Raw genomic sequence first — 16,765 nt, 5'->3', positions numbered from 1 at the left:
ACTGGCTTCACCTGGCTAACATCACGAGAGTAAAACATTTTTGTTTGCCAAGAGGTATACCTGCAAACAGGCTTATTAGCTCTTGCCTAATACCTGTCTGTAGACATCCTAGGAAAATTCAAAAAGATACCATGTTAAGAGTTTATGGTGTAAGTTTAACTTATTCCCAAAATGCTAATTGGAGCGTAGTTGCAAAGATCCTACCCCCTACAGAGTTCACTCTACGCACCCCCATCGTTGCTGAAACAAATACTACGTGTGCATAAATGCTTAATTGTCAAAAATTTTCCAGAAAATATACAGCTATCCCTGGCCCCCTTCCAATGTAATAAAATTCAAAACATATATTTTAATGATGCCCACATACTTTTGCCTCATAGATGGTTTTAGACATGTAGTTTCCGCACTTGGTCATTCATTCCTGCCAACTTGTCTAATAACCACCCATGTTGCCTCAGCCGCCAATTGAACTGGTGCCAATTCTTCCCCTGTGGCCCGAGAAAATCCGTCGACGGCAGCCTCAAGCACTCCAACTAACTAAAAATTGTAATAGTCATGTGCAGTTATATTCTGACTCAGAAAAATTGGCCTTAGCAATGTCACTGGTTGAGGTTCCAGGTTTAGCCTTGGCTGATGGTCTGGAGATCAACCGGTTAGCTTGCAGCTTAGCCAAAACCATAAATGCCACCTCACGAGCGTTGTAATTGTTAAATAAAGAGTTGCGTGATCTAAGAGGTGCAGTTCTAGAAAATAGAGCTGGTATAGATTACCTCTTCCTTCTTCATCATTTAAGTTGTGACACACACCAAAAGCTCTGTTGTTTTAACTTAACTGATAATGGCAATGCTGTAGATAAACAGATCAACAAGTTGCACAATATAGTAGCTAACAAAACAATAAGACAAAACAATTAGCTCAATTAGTTAACCCCTTGGCTTCCAGATCTTAGCTGGCTTGAAGCATTGTTCATCCTAATTCTACCAGTGTTGTTCATAAAAGTTCTGTTATGTTTCTGCGTTCCTTGTCTTATGCGCTGTTTAACCAATCTGTTTTATGTCTCAGCTAGTAAAACTGCTGCCCTCTACGCTCTAATAGCCCAACAAGAGGCTAAGTAATATGTATGTCACAAAAAGCTTTGTATGGTTATCAGAAATGCTATAATTGTAATGAAATTATGCATTTAAGGGGGGAATGTAGCAGCCATATCGGGGGTCAGACTAAGTAGCCTCATGCAGTCTCATGCTTCATGTTCTTGCTGAGCTCTTTCTCCCTTAAATATATTGTTGTAAGCTGACGAGACACAGGAATTCCTTATCTTGTCAAAGGTCATACAATTGTATATCTTGTTCTCTGCTGTTCTCGTCTGTTCTCTCCTTATCACGGCTACCCTATAACCCAGTTCTTGTATTATAAACAATGGTGCTAAGAGAAGAAATGTTGAGGACTGCAACCCCACGCGGGAGGGGGAGGAGTAGCCGTTTCATATGTGTCACAATGTCTATAAAAACAATGTGCTGATGTATTTCGGTGCTTCTGGCTCTTTGGAAATGATTCCAGCCTTAAGCCCGCGCGTTAAATAAAGAATCTCTTTTTCCTTCACTCCATGGTCTCTCTGACTCTGGGTTCTGCAACAATAGGCTACATGACGATTAACGTAGCCTATCACGGCTGACTTTGCAGATCTAGCCATGATAGGCTACGTTAATTGTTACGTAGCCTATCACAGGGGCGTTTTTTTTCTTTTTTTTTCTTTTGAAGTTCGCGGCCGGGGAGACGGGGCGCTTCTCCCCGGCCTGAATTTCGGCCAGGCGAGGCGGGAAGCCTCCCCCCCCGGCCTGAACTTCAGGGGGAGCAGCGAAGCGCCTCCCCCCCACCGCGAAGCAAGCTGCGAGACCAGGTAAGTGACTTTCGTGCACCCCTAGCCTGCTGACCTCTTTGAAAATTTTTAAGCGAGAATTAAAGACCGGCAGTCCTCCCCTTTTTAGAATTCTTATTTCTCTTTGCTGATTGTTATATACTGTATCTAGGCTGTAATTTTTGTTGTAAAATTGTTTTTAACTCTGTATGCTGCCTAGCGTATTTTGTATGTATGTAGGTGGGTTTTAAATTGAATAAGTAATAAATGAATAAACCTTGGCTTGGGCATTGGGATTCAAATTGTTCTAGAATGTGCTCCCTCAAGAATGAGGGTTGTCTTTCCCTCTTAGGATCTGATCTTTTCCTCTTATGGGATCTTGTTGTCTGGGAATGTAAGTAGGTAGAGTTCAACGGGTAGCCTGGAGTAGCCTACATTCTGATAACGTCTTTTGAGAGAACTTCTGAACGAGGGCATTTGCCGCAATAACGTAGAAATGCCATAACTCCCCAGAAACCTCCTTCTCAGGAAACTGACTCCTGAGTAAGTGCTGGAACCACTCAAACCTTGTTTGGAAGTGGCGTGCATGTGTGTAACACTATGTTGTCAACTAAAGAAATGAACCAATATCAGTGTATTGGTGGTGTCTGGTATGACCCTTTATTTTATGCAGAAGGTTTGTTTGGAACCAAGGAATGTCATCAGATGTGGCATTTTTCCTGGGAGAGGGACCCCTTTTTCCTTGGAGCCCATCCTCAGGACGATCTCAGTTGTTTGCGAGCACCTCTTCTATCCAGGCTTTGTAATTGCACACGGTAGTGTACACACCAGGGAGGTTTTTCTGAGCACATCCAAAACCCCAGGACACGACACCGGTCAGTTTTCCATCGCACACCAGAGGCCCGCCAGAGTCTCCCTGCAGCCAAGAATGGCCAAACAAACCATTAGTATCCATGCTAGAATAAGGCAAGGAACTCAGCCCCCCGGTAGAATGTGACTCTTCCCTTCATCTTGCCCTCAGTTCTGTATCTATGAGGAGAGACTGCAAGAACTGGGCAGGTTTAGCCTCGAGAAGAGAAGACTGAGGGGAGATATGATAGCGCTTTTCAAGTGCTTGAAAGGTTGTCACAGAGAGGAAGGCCCGGATCTCTTCCCATTCGCCACAGAGTGCAGGACACGGAATCATGAGCTCAAGTGACAGGAAGCCAGATTCCAGCTGAACATCGGGAAAAACTTCCTGACTGTTAGAGCAATACGACAACGGAACCCATTACCTAGGGAGGCAGTGGGCTCTCCCACGCTGGAGGCATTCAAGACGAGGCTGGGCAGCCATCTGTCAGGGATGCTCTGACTTGGATTCCTGCATTGCGCAGGAGGTTGGACTCGATGGTCTTGTAGGCCCCTTCCAGCCCTACTATTCTATGATTCTATGATTTTATGGAGAACGTGGTGCTAGGATGCTGGACTGCACCACTTCAGGCTGAGCGTGCAATTTCTTTAAAATTATCCCCACCATCACCACAAACACACACACACACATTAGCATCTCCCTGAAAGTAGAATCCTAGCACATCAGAGAGAGGACAAGAATAAATCTATTTTTCTCAGTGTGCTAGCTTACTACATGCAGGGAGTTGATCGTTTTGGGAAACATTAAAAGGAGGACACACACGCACACCCCGGCAGCCTGAATGAATCCAGAATTCTAGCACCTCGGTCTGTGCAGTGTCTAAATGGCTCTCTATGGCCTGCTCAGTGCATGGCCTCTTGAGGCCATTCGAGGGGACACTCACCGCTGCTGACTGCAGGAGCAGAATCAGATTCTTGACTCTGGATATAGACCACAAAATCCTTAGGGCTAGAAAATGGGCAGTGCAGTCAGCAGCTTAGGCCAGAATATTTCCCCTGGATCTGCTAGCTCTGAACTTGCTGGGAGTTCTTCTCATGGTTGTGATTGTAACATGGAGGAGCTTTTCAGAACTGGCATCCTGGCTGCAGCTGCAGCCTGCAATGGCACAATTCCCTCCAGCCCCTCAGGACCTCTTCTCCTTTCATTCTACTGCATGTGCACACAGGCTGGCTAGACCTCTCCCTCTCCCCCCTCCCAACACACCCAGACCCCCTCTCACCTGACAGGAGTCTTTGCCTCCCTTGATGTAGCCAGCACAGAACATGCTAGAAGTGATGCGGCCAGGGTAGGAGGAACGGCAGACCGAGGTTGACAGAACGGGCAAATTCAGACACTGCAAGGCATCCGGGTATTGGACTGGAAGAACAAAAGGCCATCCCACTGTAAAGCTCACAGGATCCCACTAAACTTCAGGGACAATGCAGAACAACTGCTCAGGGGTCGAGTACGAGGGACTGATCCCTTTTGATTCTTTCAAGAATTTCTCCATTTCAACAAATTCAACCAAGGCTGGAGAGAAACAAGCACCCTGGAGCACCCTGTCTTTTCACCCCAGAAACCTCTCAGCAAGCCTGCCAGTCTAGGCAGACCAGACCCGTTCCACTTTTCAGCCCCCGCCTGGGTGTAAGTCTTGGAGGTGCATTTCTTGATGCTCCAAAGTAGAACTGTGCACAGACCCCCGCTTGGCTTCGGATGCCACTTTGGACCCTCTGAATCAGCCCCACTTTGACTAAGACTGATTCAGACCCCATCCACTTCAACTTGGACTCAGTGGTCTTATAGGCCCCTTCCAACCCTACTATTCTATGATTCTAAATCCCAAGCGAGATTCAGATGTCCAAATCACTCAGTTTTGGTGTTTTCCCATTGACTTGCATTGGAAAACACAAATGGCTATACCTTTTACAGTTTTCATGATAAATACATGAAATATGGGGTCCTCTCTGCACCCATGGAGTGGATCCCACTTGCCAAATTTCAGACAGCTTGGCCCAGTACTTGTTGTGCTAGGTGCAGGTGCATTTTGATTTTTTCAAGGAAAACTCTCAAAGCAAACAGCTATAAATTTTCACTGTTTTTTCAGAAGTGCATGAAATGTGGGGACCTCTCAGCCCTGCATCTCCTCCTCCTCCTGCCTGGGTGATTTGCAGCACTTTTTGCACATAAGTTATGTGCACATAGACTTCCGACCACCGTGTTTTTTAAACACATGGCGATTGTGAAGAAGGGCGATGCTTGGCGGATGGTCCCAGGTAAGTTGCACGCCACTCACCAAGCAGAGGAGGGGGTTGAGTTCAGTCCAGGGACTGGCAAGCGGGGGCAGGGGGTGGGGGCGGGTTCTCACATCCCTAAGTAACACCACCAGAATGATCTCTGTCTCTGAAACGCTGCTGCTTTTCTCCAGTTTTATTCAGTCTCTCCCCACCACCACCATTGTCACTGATTGGAGACTGCTGGGTTACATTCATCCCTGATTTGGCAAATAGAGTTGCCATTTGCCAAAGCTCCCTCCCCACTCCTCCTCTTCTCCCCCTCCCAGATCTCTCTCAAGTTGAGACATTTGGTGCCAGGCTATCTGGGCTGCTCAGAATGCATCATAAGAGCTCCAAATCACCAAAGCAAATGAGGTGCCTCATATACGAGCCGCTTTGCTTTGGGGAGCCTTGGTGCTGTTCTGGTCTGCCTTGTATAACGCCGAGGCACCTCTGAAGCAGCCTGCTTCGACTCTTCATTTGGGCTTCAGACCAAAGCAGTGCACAGCCCTACTCCAAATGCTTCGTGATGCCTCAGTTACCCATCTGGAGGCCATCATGTCCCATGGATCTGCTTGCCCACTGCTATGTCTGGGCCTCACTCTATGATGTGCCTAACTTGTGAGCACAGTTGATGGGAACACAAGAATATTATAGGGGATTTCCACTATTCACAAGGTTCTTCATAAAGAGGAGGAAAAGAACGTGAGATTGAAAAACAAAATTAATATGGAGGAAAGTGGAAATGACAAATTTGTACATCTCTATGTGAGAGCAGGCCTTTTCAGCTGTGGCACCCAGACTATGGAATGCTCTCCCAAGAACTTCTCAGGTAGCCTCACTGTCTTATGGTCACCAGATGTGCTGAAGACTGAGGGGAGATATGATAGCACTCATCAAGTATGTGAAAGGTTGTTACAGACAGGAAGGACAGGATCTCTTCTTGATCATCGCAGAATGCAGGACACGAATAATGGGCTCAAATTACAGGAAGCCAGATTCTGGCTGAACATCAGGAAAAACTTCATGACTGTTAAAGCAAGACAACAATGGAACCAATTACCTAGGGAGCTGGTGGGCTGCCCCACGCTGGAGACATTCAAGATGAAGCTGGACAGCCATCTGTCAAGGACACTCTGACTAGGGATGTCAGAGAATTTCACCACGAATCTTGGGGAGGCCGAATGCCAGCGCATTCGGCCCCCTGAAATTGGTGGCGAAACGGTCTGCCCCCTGCCCCCCCGGGACGGGACTTACCTTGGGCGAATCCTCCTGGCGGCGGCGGCTCCGGCGGCGGTTTGGCGGCTGCGGCTGCGGCAGCCGGTCTTCCGACTGGCTGCTGCCACCACCATTTCCAGTAAAAAAAAAACACCACCAAAAAAAAAACATGATAGGCTATGTAAAGATTTACGTAGCCTATCATGGCTAGATTTTTAAAAAATACCGTGATAGGCTACGTGAATGTTTACGTAGCCTATCACGGCTGAGTAAAAAACTAACAAACCATGCGTACGCAAATGGGGTTGTCCATGGGCACCGCCATTTGCGTTCCTTATTTTGGCACGTCTAGTCTATGTAAACATTTACGTAGACTACGGCGAAAATAAGGGGAACACAAATAGCGTAGCGTCTACGCTATTTGCGTTCCCCTTATTTTCGCCATAGTCTATGTAAATGTTTACGTAGACTAGACGTGCCAAAATAAGGAACGCAAATGGTGGCGCCCATGCACGCCGCCATTTGTGTATGCATGATTTTTTTTTTAACTCAGCCGTGATAGGCTACGTAAACATTTACGTAGCCTATCATGGCTGACTGCAGGGATGCAAATGGCGGCGGCTACAGCCTCCGCCATTTGCATCCTGGCCGGCCAGGATTCAGGGGTGGAGGGACGGAGCGCCTCCCCCCGGCCAGAATTTCGGGGGGGAGGGACGAAGCGCCTCCCCCCTGCCAGAATTCGGGGGGAGGGATGGAGCGCCTCCCCCCACCACGAATAAAATTTCGTTCAAGGTAAGTGACTTTCGTACATCCCTAGCTCTGACTAGATTCCTGCACTGAGCAGGGGGTTGGCCTCGATGGTCTTGTAGGCCCCTTCCAACCCTACTATTCTATTATTCTATGATAAGACATTTTTATTTTGCCAGGATTCTGAGTGGTACAAAAATCTCCCTCTCTTGTGCTGCTTTTGCTTTAAGTGCTGCTAACTCTTGTTCTCTTGGGGTGGTTTAAAAAAAAACCCAAAAAACATCATTAGCTGTGTAATTTGTACATCAGATTGGAAGTTACCTTGGGGGCCCTCATCAGAGCCAAACAGAGGAGTTTAAGTTTTCAAATAATACATAAAGCACGAACATATAAAGCATGAAAGGACGGCAAAATCGCACAGCAGGAGAGGATAACGGTCTTATTACGAAGGAGCTCCTTACCTCCTGATGAGAGAAGGTTCCCCCAGCCTGACACAAGACAGTCCACTCCTGCCATGGGGCAGCTTGGAGAAATGTCAATGGGCTGCACAAAGGCATTGAACGTGACGGGGTGGGCAAGTTTGATCAACATAATATCATTGTCCAAGGTGTTGTCATTGTACTGTGGATGGGGGATGGCTTTTTCCACCTTGATGTGCTCCTCTGTACCTTCCTCCCGGGTGGTGTCATGTTCGCCAAGGTGCACAAGGAGTGTGCCAGGGCTGCAGAAGAAACTTGGCATGATGAACTCAATAGGGTCAATCCCACACCAGTTCTCAGTGGTCTGCTTGGGATGCATGCATTTTGTAAAATCCCGTCATCTGTGTTTTGTGGATTGTCAGGTGCCTTTCATTCCATCATCCACTCATTGACGGAATTGGATTTTTCCCCATTTCTCACATTTGCACAGATTCATATTTGTGAAAATGTACAAATCCCCCCAAATGCACATTTTCATGCTTTTGCCTATTTTCAGCCAGCATTTTTTAAAGTATTTCTTTTTCTACAACTACATTTCCGTAAAGTTCTGGAAAGTAACGAAAGCAGTCCCCAATCCTGTGGAATCTGTGCGACTCAGGAAGGGCCAGTCCACTGTGGAATCCGAGGGTTGGATTCATTGAAATCCAAACTCATTTGATTGCATTCTGGATTTCTCCGACATCCCTGTGCTCTGCCCACACCCTCAGAACAGCCTCATAGTAAACCTTCTCCAGAACCCAGAAGTGCAAAGTTTGAGGCAGGGGGACTTGGTTTTCACCAGACTTCTAAACGTAGACTTCCCTAAGCTTGTGAAGAGTCCTTCCGTTGTAAATAATTAACCACAGCCCAAGGATGATTGAATGTCAGAGTTGGTTATGCAGATGAAGCTTTTTCTGAGGTAAGTTCACAGAGGGAGAGGCAGAGAGAGAAAGGGAGAGGGAGGGAGCCATGTGAAAAGCTTAGCCCCCAAAATTACTCCATGTCAATTTACCTTTAAAGGCACAGGTGAGGAGCGAATATGAAGGCATGAGGACTGCAGCTTGAAAGGTAGGGCAGAAAAGGGGATTTTTAGCAGTTAACGTTTTTTCTTCTACAGCTGCAGCTGCCTCAACACTCCGTTTTCCGCCAGTATTGAAGGCACAGGAGCCAATCAATTTGTCAGTCCTACATGTCATCATACTCACTTTTTGTAGCAATGAGCATCTAATTCCTCTACCAAGCCCTCCCTGCACCAAAGAACAGGCAAGAGAGGTGTGTTTCTTCCTTGATCGGGTGTGACAATCAGCTTGTCGATCCTATACGTTATCATACTCACTTTCTGTAGCAATGAGCGGCTGAGATGACCCAGCGGTCGTTTATTAGGGAGCCTCCGCACCACCGGTGGCCAGCCCCGTAGGTTAAGAAGGCCTGCCAGGGCTGGGAGTGGGCCGGGCACTCGTACCCTCCGACGATCTTGTCGTCATCGTCGTAGCCGTTCAGTGGTGCTGCTGCTGCAGGAAGACAAACAGGCCTGGACTTTCAGTGGGGATTGAGGCTGTCCTCCCCAACCCACCTGCAGGGGAGCTCCTGAGCCTTCCTACAAATGCGATGCATCCCGTAGAATGTCAGGACATCAGTCACTGATCTCCCAGCATAAAATGTATTGTGGCCCTTGGCCTCAGGAGGCTTGATCACACTAGACGTCAAGAGGTTCTTATGACTACGTTAGGATGGGTCTTTCCCCTCATACTGAATTATCATTATCATCACCATCATCATCAAAATAAGAGATTATTTCTAATGCTCAACCTGAAGGAAAATTCCCAGCAACACTGCCTCAGAGTGAAGTTGAGAGTGGTGCAGGCTTTTCTGTACAAGAGGAGGAAGAAATTACCTGCGGCACCAAGAAGAACTGCAAACAGGAAGATCGCCATTGTGTCACCAACACAGAAAAAGAGGTGTTGGTCATCGTGGGTCTTTTATATTCCACTATCACCTTACCTTATCTCACAGCTGTTCAGCTGACATGACATAAATAGAAGGAGCAAACCCACTATCTAACATCTGAGGGAATAATTGTCAGTTCCACCTGCCATGTTCCCAGAATGACGGTGGAGTTTGGAAGAAAGTTTGAGTTTAAAAATAATCTAGTACACTACGTGTTCTATTTTCAGAGAAGCAAAAACATGATAGCAGTCAGGTCTGGAGCACTGATGTAGGCCTCTGGCCCAGTGCCTTTTCTTCTACAGTTCACTGACAGGATTCAGTTCTTCATCGATTACCACCACCTCCTCTCCATTGTCACTGTTCAAGGTTTGGAGCCCTGAGGATGCAAAATGGCCACCATGACACTCAGTTCCTCCTGGTTTGGCATGAGTCTTCTCTGCCATCCATGTATGGGGGGAGTTGGTTTGACCTATACTTTTTGTTTAATAAATTTTTGTTCAATGCTGAATCTGCAGAAAGCAGAACTGATGGTGTTGTCCATCCCTATTACCAACGCACTTATATACGTCGTGAGAGTGGAAGACTTCACTGTGTTTTCCTCCTTGAGATCTCCAGAAATGATTAGCGTCTTGTTCTCAGGTGCTTGCAGTTCTTCTGGAAGGAAACATGCAAGCTCAGCTTTATTGCCTGAGAGAGCCAAAAAATGGGGCCAGTAGGTTGGAAGTGGAACATTTCTGTTTTCAACAAGTCTCTAAATGGGCTGAATTGCTTTTGGTAGTTGTTGTCTTTGATAGAATCTGATGTATACCTGTCAAATGTCATATCAGTCCTGTCAACATGCTCCCACTGTGAAATGCAGATTTCATGAAATTGTCAGCCGGGTCACCAGAAGTGCTACTGCCACAAGGTATCCCTACTTCTGCCACACATAGTGATGGGCACCCCCCATGGCCACCCCGTGAGCCGTGCACTGGACCTGCATCAGCCTTTAATATATCCATCCATGAACCCTGAATCCATGAACATCAGCCTTTAATATATCCATCCATGAATGCTGGTGTGCCCAGTGGGCAATGCCTATGTATGGCTCCTGGTTAAGGACTCGTTCATTTACAGAACATATTCTGGGTGTAGTGGGGGCAGGAAGTTAAAGCAATAACCTTGTGAACTGCTCAGACTGACAGCTTCAGCTATTGGATGGTATAGAAATTAAATTTAATTAATTAATCGATGTGGAGGCCATGGAGAACAAACTGGCACCTCTGGGACACCACATAGGAACAATGGCCCATACACAGGAGAGACAGACTGCAGGAAGCCAGTGTGCTTCAACCAGATATTCAGGTAATGGCAGAATACTTGAATTTAACTAGGTACCTCACCGATTTCACTCAACAGGGATTGCAAAATATATCTGTGATGACTAGGTGTGTTGTAATGCAGATGGGAACCCTAATGAAATTCCAACAAGATCTCCAGGGATGGTGTGAGGGGGAATCCCATTCATGGAAAAATATACTGAAAGAGACAGATATCAACTGGAGATGGATCAAGGTCATCAGGTTTGTCAGAAGGCATCCTCCGTTACTGTTCTCAGTAGCAGCTGTTCCAAAAGGAGCAGAAACTACTACCTACCCTTATCTTCCACTCCCCATTATAGTAAGTAAACATTTGTGGATACCTCACTTTAACTCACAGCTAACCACTGAGCATACTTTTGTGAGGAGCGCAAGGTCTCCTCGAAGAATCAATAAGGGTAGAGGATGCATCAGTGTTATGTCATTAGACATAGTCCACTGGGAAGATGGGAACATATCTCAACCACCCATACGAAAGTGTCAATGTAATGTTTCTCAGATCTGGACTGCTACCAGGTACTATGTAGCAATTGAGTGTGAAACAAAAACATGAGGGTGGGAGGCTGAGGAATATTTTTAAACTCAAAATATTTTTAATTATTTTTAAACTATTCTTTAAAAATAATCTATTGAGATTATTTTTAAACTCAAACATTCTTCCAAACTCCACCGTCATTCTGGGAATATGGCAGGTGGAACTGATAATTATTTTCCTCAAAAGTTAGATAGTGGGTTTGCTCCTTCTATTTTTGTCATGTCAACTGAACAGCTGTGAGATAAGGTGAGGTGATAGTGGAATATAAAAGACCCAAGATGACCAACACCTCTTTTTCTGTGTTGGTGACACAATGGCGATCTTCCTGTTTGCAGTTCTTCTTGGTGCCGCAGGTAATTTCTTCCTCCTCTTGTACAGAAAAGCCTGCACTACTCTCAACCTCACTCTGAGGCAGTGTTGCTAGGATTTTTCCTTCAGGTTGAGCATTGGAAATAATCTCTTATTTTGATGATGATGGTGATGATGATGATAATTCAGTATGAGGGGAAAGACCCATCCTAACGTAGTCATAAGAACCTCCTTGAGGCCAAGGGCCACAATACATTTTACGCTGGAGATCAGTGACTGATGTCCTGACATTCTACGGGATGCATCGCATTTGTAGCAAGGCTCAGGAGCTCCCCTGCAGGTGGGTTGGGGAGGGCAGCCTCAATCCCCACTGAAGGTCCAGGCCTGTTTGTCTTCCTGCAGCGGCAGCACCACTGAACAGCTATGACGATGACGACAAGATCGTCGGAGGGTACGAGTGCCCAGCCCACTCCCAGCCCTGGCAGGCCTTCTTAACCTACGGGGCTGGCCGCCGCTTGTGCGGAGGCTCCCTAATAAACGACCGCTGGGTCATCTCAGCCGCTCATTGCTACAGAAAGTGAGTATGATAACGTATACGATCGACACGCTGATTGTCACACCCAATCAAGGAAGAAACGCCCCTCTCTTGCCTGTTCTTTGGTGCAGGGAAGGCTTGGTAGAGGCATTAGACGCAAAAGAGGCCAGGGCCCCTCTGCCTTTCATACTGGGGTCCAAGGGAGTGTTTTTGGCCAGCAGGTTGTCAGGCAGGGAAAAGAAAATAGGTAACTGCCTATAGTATATTCCTGTAACTGCCTAAAGGCTAAACTTTTCACAGCACTCTCTCACCCCTCACGTTAATCTTTCATCATACTTCAGCTGTGATTACCCAGTGGCAAGGGAAAAGCACTCCCACAGGCTGACCGAGGGTTAGGAATCATTAATTTCTTCTTAGTATTATTATTACCATCATCATGTCTTTACACATTTTGTGACTGAAGCTCATGATGAAAACACAGGTTGGATCTGTAGCCGAGGTCTGGTTAAAACAAAATCTGCCTGCCTCAAATTGCATACGTATTTGTTGTAGAGAAGGTTTCCCGTGAAGTAGTGGAGGCTGGAGGCTCCGATCTCAGCAGGGTGGTGAATCTGTTCTGTGTTTTAGTCAGAGCCAGTCAGAACTCTGAGGAGCCCTCCAAGATGCAGGAGCACTTTGGATAGCTTCTTTGGAGTTCTGACTGGTTCTGACCGAACTCCACAGCAGCTTCACCAGCCCACTGGCATGGGAGCCACCAGCTTCCAGCCCTGTAAAGCTCTTCAGAGGGAGGGGGCATGCACAGAATTGCTTCAGGAATGATCCACCTTTTTTTCCTGAAGCCCTGGCACACTCCTTGTGCACCTTGGCGAACATGACACCACCCAGGAGGAAGGTACTGAACAGCACATCAAGGTGGAAAAAGCCATCCCCCATCCGCAGTACAATGGAGGCACCATCGACAGTGATATCATGTTGATCAAACTCGCCCACCCCGTCAAATTCACTGCCTTTGTGCAGCCCATCGACATATCTCCAAGCTGCCCTGTGCCAGGGGCCGGCTGTCTTGTGTCTGGCTGGGGAAACCTTCTAACATCAGGAGGTAAGGAGCTGCTTCGTACTTACCTTGCTATCCTGTCCTGTTTGGGGAATTTGCTGTCCCATTCTACTTTACGTCTTCATGATTTATTTTTTGAAAAATTATACCACAAGTGAAATGGGCCACTATCCTGTGCCCACCAGCCACCCCTCAATGCAGGATGGGGACAGAGCAGGACCTTCGATGCCCAACGCAGCGGGCAGGCAAATTCAGGAGACACAATTGGGGTGTGCGTGCTTCCTGATGATGGAGGGCTCCTAGAGCTACCCAGCAGAAGGCAATATCCAGCTGTTTTTTCATTTTCTCTTTAATGGCCTTAACAGTGGTGGGAAAATACAGGAGGGTTCTGAGTGGAAGACGATGACATCTGGACCCCCTGTAAAATTCCGGGAAGGAGACAAGGTGATGGTGGGATCAAAGCTTTGTCTGGAAGGACTGGGTGACCAGTGTGCACAGATAGGCAATGGCTCTTGCAAGGATCTAGAAACGTACCTCCAACAGTCACACCCGGCTACCAAGGTGGGGTCTGAAAACTGGGGGAGATCGGCGAGGGGACGTTGCCTGGACTGGCAGCATCGCTCACGGGTTTCTGGGGTGAACAAAGCGGAGTGCTGCTCTGATGTAAAGGATGCAGGTTCTCTTAGGGCACCATCTGCAGGGTCTGTGTCACAGGGAGCATCGGCTACTGTTGCAGAAGAGCCTAGCAATGGTTTTTGGTCTTCACTCTGTTCACCCCTGCTCCGCTTACCCCAGTAAATAAGGAGGGACTCCACAGATTCAAGTTCCCCTTCCTTGTGCTGCAGTGACGGGAGAGGTTGGATGGGTGTGCGTGGTCAGTCCCCCTTCTGTTCACCTCCTCAAGGGAGAAGGAGCCCTTGCCTCAGTGGAAGCTGGGTAGCTAAGGGCTAATTGCTCATGTACTGGCACGCATGGGAGAGGGAAAGGGTGCATTGATTTGCATGGAATTGACTCAGACAAGGACATGGGCTGTAGGGCAAACAGCTCTAGAAGATGAAAAACCTGCAGAAGCTGTTAAACCAGAGAAATAGCAGAGACAAAAGAAACAAGTGCATACAGATGGATCTGAACTTTACTTGATCAATTAATCAGTGCAATGGTTTTATCCATACAATTGTTTAATCAACAGGCAGCAGGGTTGCCAACATCTTTTCCTTGCCCCGGCTCCTGTGTCTTTCACACTCAGCAGCTTGATCCGCAGACATAAGCTTGTACTCCTCTCCATGCCCTGTACATCTTCCCCTTCCCAGTTCTCCATATCAAGCTTCTGTTAGAAGCACAAGAGTGGACCACTTCTGTTTTTTCTGCTCAGCTGGCAACCCTAGTTGCCGATCCTGCTTCAAAATTAGGGTTTGTCTCCAGCCTGGGTCTAATTTGCAGAGATGGAGAAATTCTGGAATGAATCAAACGGGATCCATCCCACATACTCAACCGCTGATTGGTCGATCTGCATTATCCCTGAACTTCATTGGGATGACCTGAGCTTTACACTCAGATGGACCTTTGTTCTTTCCAGTTCAATACCCGCATGCCTTGCAGTGTCTGAATCTGCCCATTCTATCACCCTCTGTATGTGATTCCTCCTATCCTGGCCGCATCACTTCTAACATGTTCTGTGCTGGCTACATCGAGGGAGGCAAAGACTCCTGTCAGGTGAGAGAGAGACTGGGTGTGTTGGGAGGGAGGGAGGGAGGGAGGGAGGGAGAGGTCTGGTCATGCCCGCTGCACACAGAGTGGAATGGGTTAGGAAGAGGTCCTGAGGGCACTGGGGGAAATGGTGTCATTGCCGGCCGCAAGTGTGGAATGGCATTTTTTCAAAGCTCCACCATGTTAGAACGACAATAAGCAGCAACCCCCCCTGCATGTTAAGAACTAGCAGATCCAGGGGAAATATTCTGGCTGAAGTGGTAGAGACTGTTCTGACCACCTCAGGAACACATGGATTGAGCAGGCCAGAGAGAGCCAGGAGAGGTGGCAGAATTCTGGCTCACATCTCCTCAGGCTGCAGGGGAGGAGAGTCCCTTTTTAGATGTTACCCCACATGATCCACTCCCTGCGTAGGTAAATCCTGAACACCCACAGAGGGCAGGATGAAGAGAATCATGTTATAGTGGTGGTGAGGGGGAGCTCAGTTCCTTGTTGCATTCTAGCATGGGCACTAACACTTCGTTTGGCCCTTCTCGGCTGTAGGGGGACTCCGGCGGGCCTCTGGTGTGTGATGGAAAACTGACTGGCATCGTGTCCTGGGGTTTTGGATGTGCTCTGAAAAACCGACCTGGTGTGTACACGACCGTGTGCAATTACAAGGCCTGGATAGAAGAGGTTCTCTCAAACAACTGAGATAATCTTGAGGCTTTGCTCCAAGGAAAAAGGCATCCTGCTTCAAGGAAAAAGAAAAGCCACATCTAATGACATTCCTTGGATCCAAATAAATCTTCTGCTTAAAATAAGGGTGGTAGCAGATGCCACCCAAACCCACCACCATTTCTCTAGCCAGATGGGCTTATGACAGTCACTCCATCTCCACAGGGAACCTTGGGAATGTTGGTTCTGGGTGGGAGGCTGGGTTTGTCAGCATCCTCACAAAACGACAATTCCCAGGATTTTGTGGGGTGGGGAAGCCACATCACTTCAACCGGTATAAACCTAAAACAAGGGTGTCGTGTAGATATACCCAAAGGAATCTGGGGGAGAAAAACAATTAGTGGGGAAAAGGTGGGGAATTTATGTCACATCCTTGTGTTTAAAAATAAAGCTTGGTACCGACACCCTAGCTCCTTGTCTGAGGTTTCGTTATTATTTTGGAACGGGGGTTATACAGTGATGTTTGTTCATTCCTTTATTTGGCTATATGGTGTTATGTACATGCACCCCACTTCCAAGCCAAGCTTCAGTGGTTCCAGCACTTACTCAGGGTTCAGTTTGCTTAGATGGAGGTCACTGGAGACATACAACATTCCTGTGATATTATGACAAATGCCCGTGTTCAGAAGTTCTCTCAAAATATCGGTATGTAAGCAACCCCTGGTGGCTACCCACTGAACTCAACATCAAGGTGATGAAGAACAATTTAAAACAGTCAAACCTTAACACAATAAAAAGAACATTAAAAACCATGAAATGTTAAATTATTAAAACTATATAATTTATACGGCTAAATTAAAAAGCTAAGTCTTGACATGCTTTCTAATAGCCCAAAGAGTAAAGGCCAGTTGTAGCTCTTGAGGGAGAGCATTTCAGAACAACCTGAATCCCCAAGTCAAGCTTTCTAATGACCAACCACCCCTCCATCTTGTCTGGGTTTAACCTCAGTTTCTTCACTCCCATCCAGCCCTTTGTTCTACCAGGGAGGCAGAGGTTCGTAAGGATTCAGGTCAGGCAATGAACACACACTGGAAAGTTCCTCTGCTACTTTGATTTAGGGATGTACGAAAGAAACTTACTTTAACGAAATTTGATTCGCGGTGGGGGGAGGCGCTCCGTCCCTCCCCCCCCGAAATTCTGGCCGGGGGGGAGGCGCTCTGTCC

The 16,765-nt window shown here is 47.1% G+C and overlaps 2 protein-coding genes across 4 annotated transcripts; one reads left to right on the top strand and one right to left on the bottom strand.

Annotated features, from left to right (window-relative positions):
* Positions 1 to 1,760: 1,760 nt before the first annotated feature.
* On the bottom strand, positions 1,761 to 9,395 carry LOC146358084 (serine protease 1-like). The gene is made up of 5 exons (XM_084860536.1): positions 9,335 to 9,395; positions 8,777 to 8,951; positions 7,444 to 7,703; positions 3,985 to 4,121; positions 1,761 to 2,771 (listed from the first exon to the last, which is right to left on the bottom strand). The coding sequence occupies exons 1-5, from the start codon at positions 9,372 to 9,374 to the stop codon at positions 2,622 to 2,624; spliced, it is 762 nt and encodes a 253-aa protein (XP_084716662.1). The 5' UTR covers positions 9,375 to 9,395; the 3' UTR covers positions 1,761 to 2,621.
* Positions 6,875 to 16,331, top strand: LOC146358083 (trypsin-like). Of its 3 annotated transcripts, XM_084860550.1 has the most exons (5): positions 11,574 to 11,633; positions 11,992 to 12,166; positions 12,964 to 13,223; positions 14,755 to 14,891; positions 15,429 to 16,006. In XM_084860550.1, the coding sequence occupies exons 1-5, from the start codon at positions 11,594 to 11,596 to the stop codon at positions 15,576 to 15,578; spliced, it is 762 nt and encodes a 253-aa protein (XP_084716676.1). In that variant the 5' UTR covers positions 11,574 to 11,593; the 3' UTR covers positions 15,579 to 16,006. The 3 variants fall into 3 exon arrangements, with proteins under 3 accessions (XP_084716684.1, XP_084716693.1, XP_084716676.1); XM_084860558.1 differs by lacking the exons at positions 11,574 to 11,633; positions 11,992 to 12,166 and adding an exon at positions 6,875 to 7,027 and having other exon boundaries at positions 15,429 to 16,012; XM_084860567.1 differs by lacking the exons at positions 11,574 to 11,633; positions 11,992 to 12,166 and adding an exon at positions 8,202 to 8,359 and having other exon boundaries at positions 15,429 to 16,331.
* Positions 16,332 to 16,765: the final 434 nt, after the last annotated feature.

The sequence above is a fragment of the Heloderma suspectum genome, chromosome 1, assembly GCF_057233095.1.
Source record: "Heloderma suspectum isolate Gila_16-S chromosome 1, 16-S_ref, whole genome shotgun sequence".
Lineage (NCBI taxonomy): Eukaryota > Metazoa > Chordata > Lepidosauria > Squamata > Helodermatidae > Heloderma > Heloderma suspectum.
The sequence above is the reverse complement of the archived record's forward strand: the minus strand, read 5'-3'. Positions and strand labels throughout refer to the sequence as shown.

Coding starts and splice junctions, on each gene's coding strand:
- LOC146358084 (XM_084860536.1), bottom strand. CDS start 9,374: ATGGCGATCTTCCTGTTTGCAGTTCTTCTTGGTGCCGCAG. Junction 8,952..9,334: donor AGTTCTTCTTGGTGCCGCAG/GTAATTTCTTCC, acceptor GTCTTCCTGCAG/CAGCAGCACCACTGAACGGC. Junction 7,704..8,776: donor GCCGCTCATTGCTACAGAAA/GTGAGTATGATA, acceptor TTTCTTCTGCAG/CCCTGGCACACTCCTTGTGC.
- LOC146358083 (XM_084860550.1), top strand. CDS start 11,594: ATGGCGATCTTCCTGTTTGCAGTTCTTCTTGGTGCCGCAG. Junction 12,167..12,963: donor GCCGCTCATTGCTACAGAAA/GTGAGTATGATA, acceptor TTTTTCCTGAAG/CCCTGGCACACTCCTTGTGC. Junction 14,892..15,428: donor GAGGCAAAGACTCCTGTCAG/GTGAGAGAGAGA, acceptor TCTCGGCTGTAG/GGGGACTCCGGCGGGCCTCT.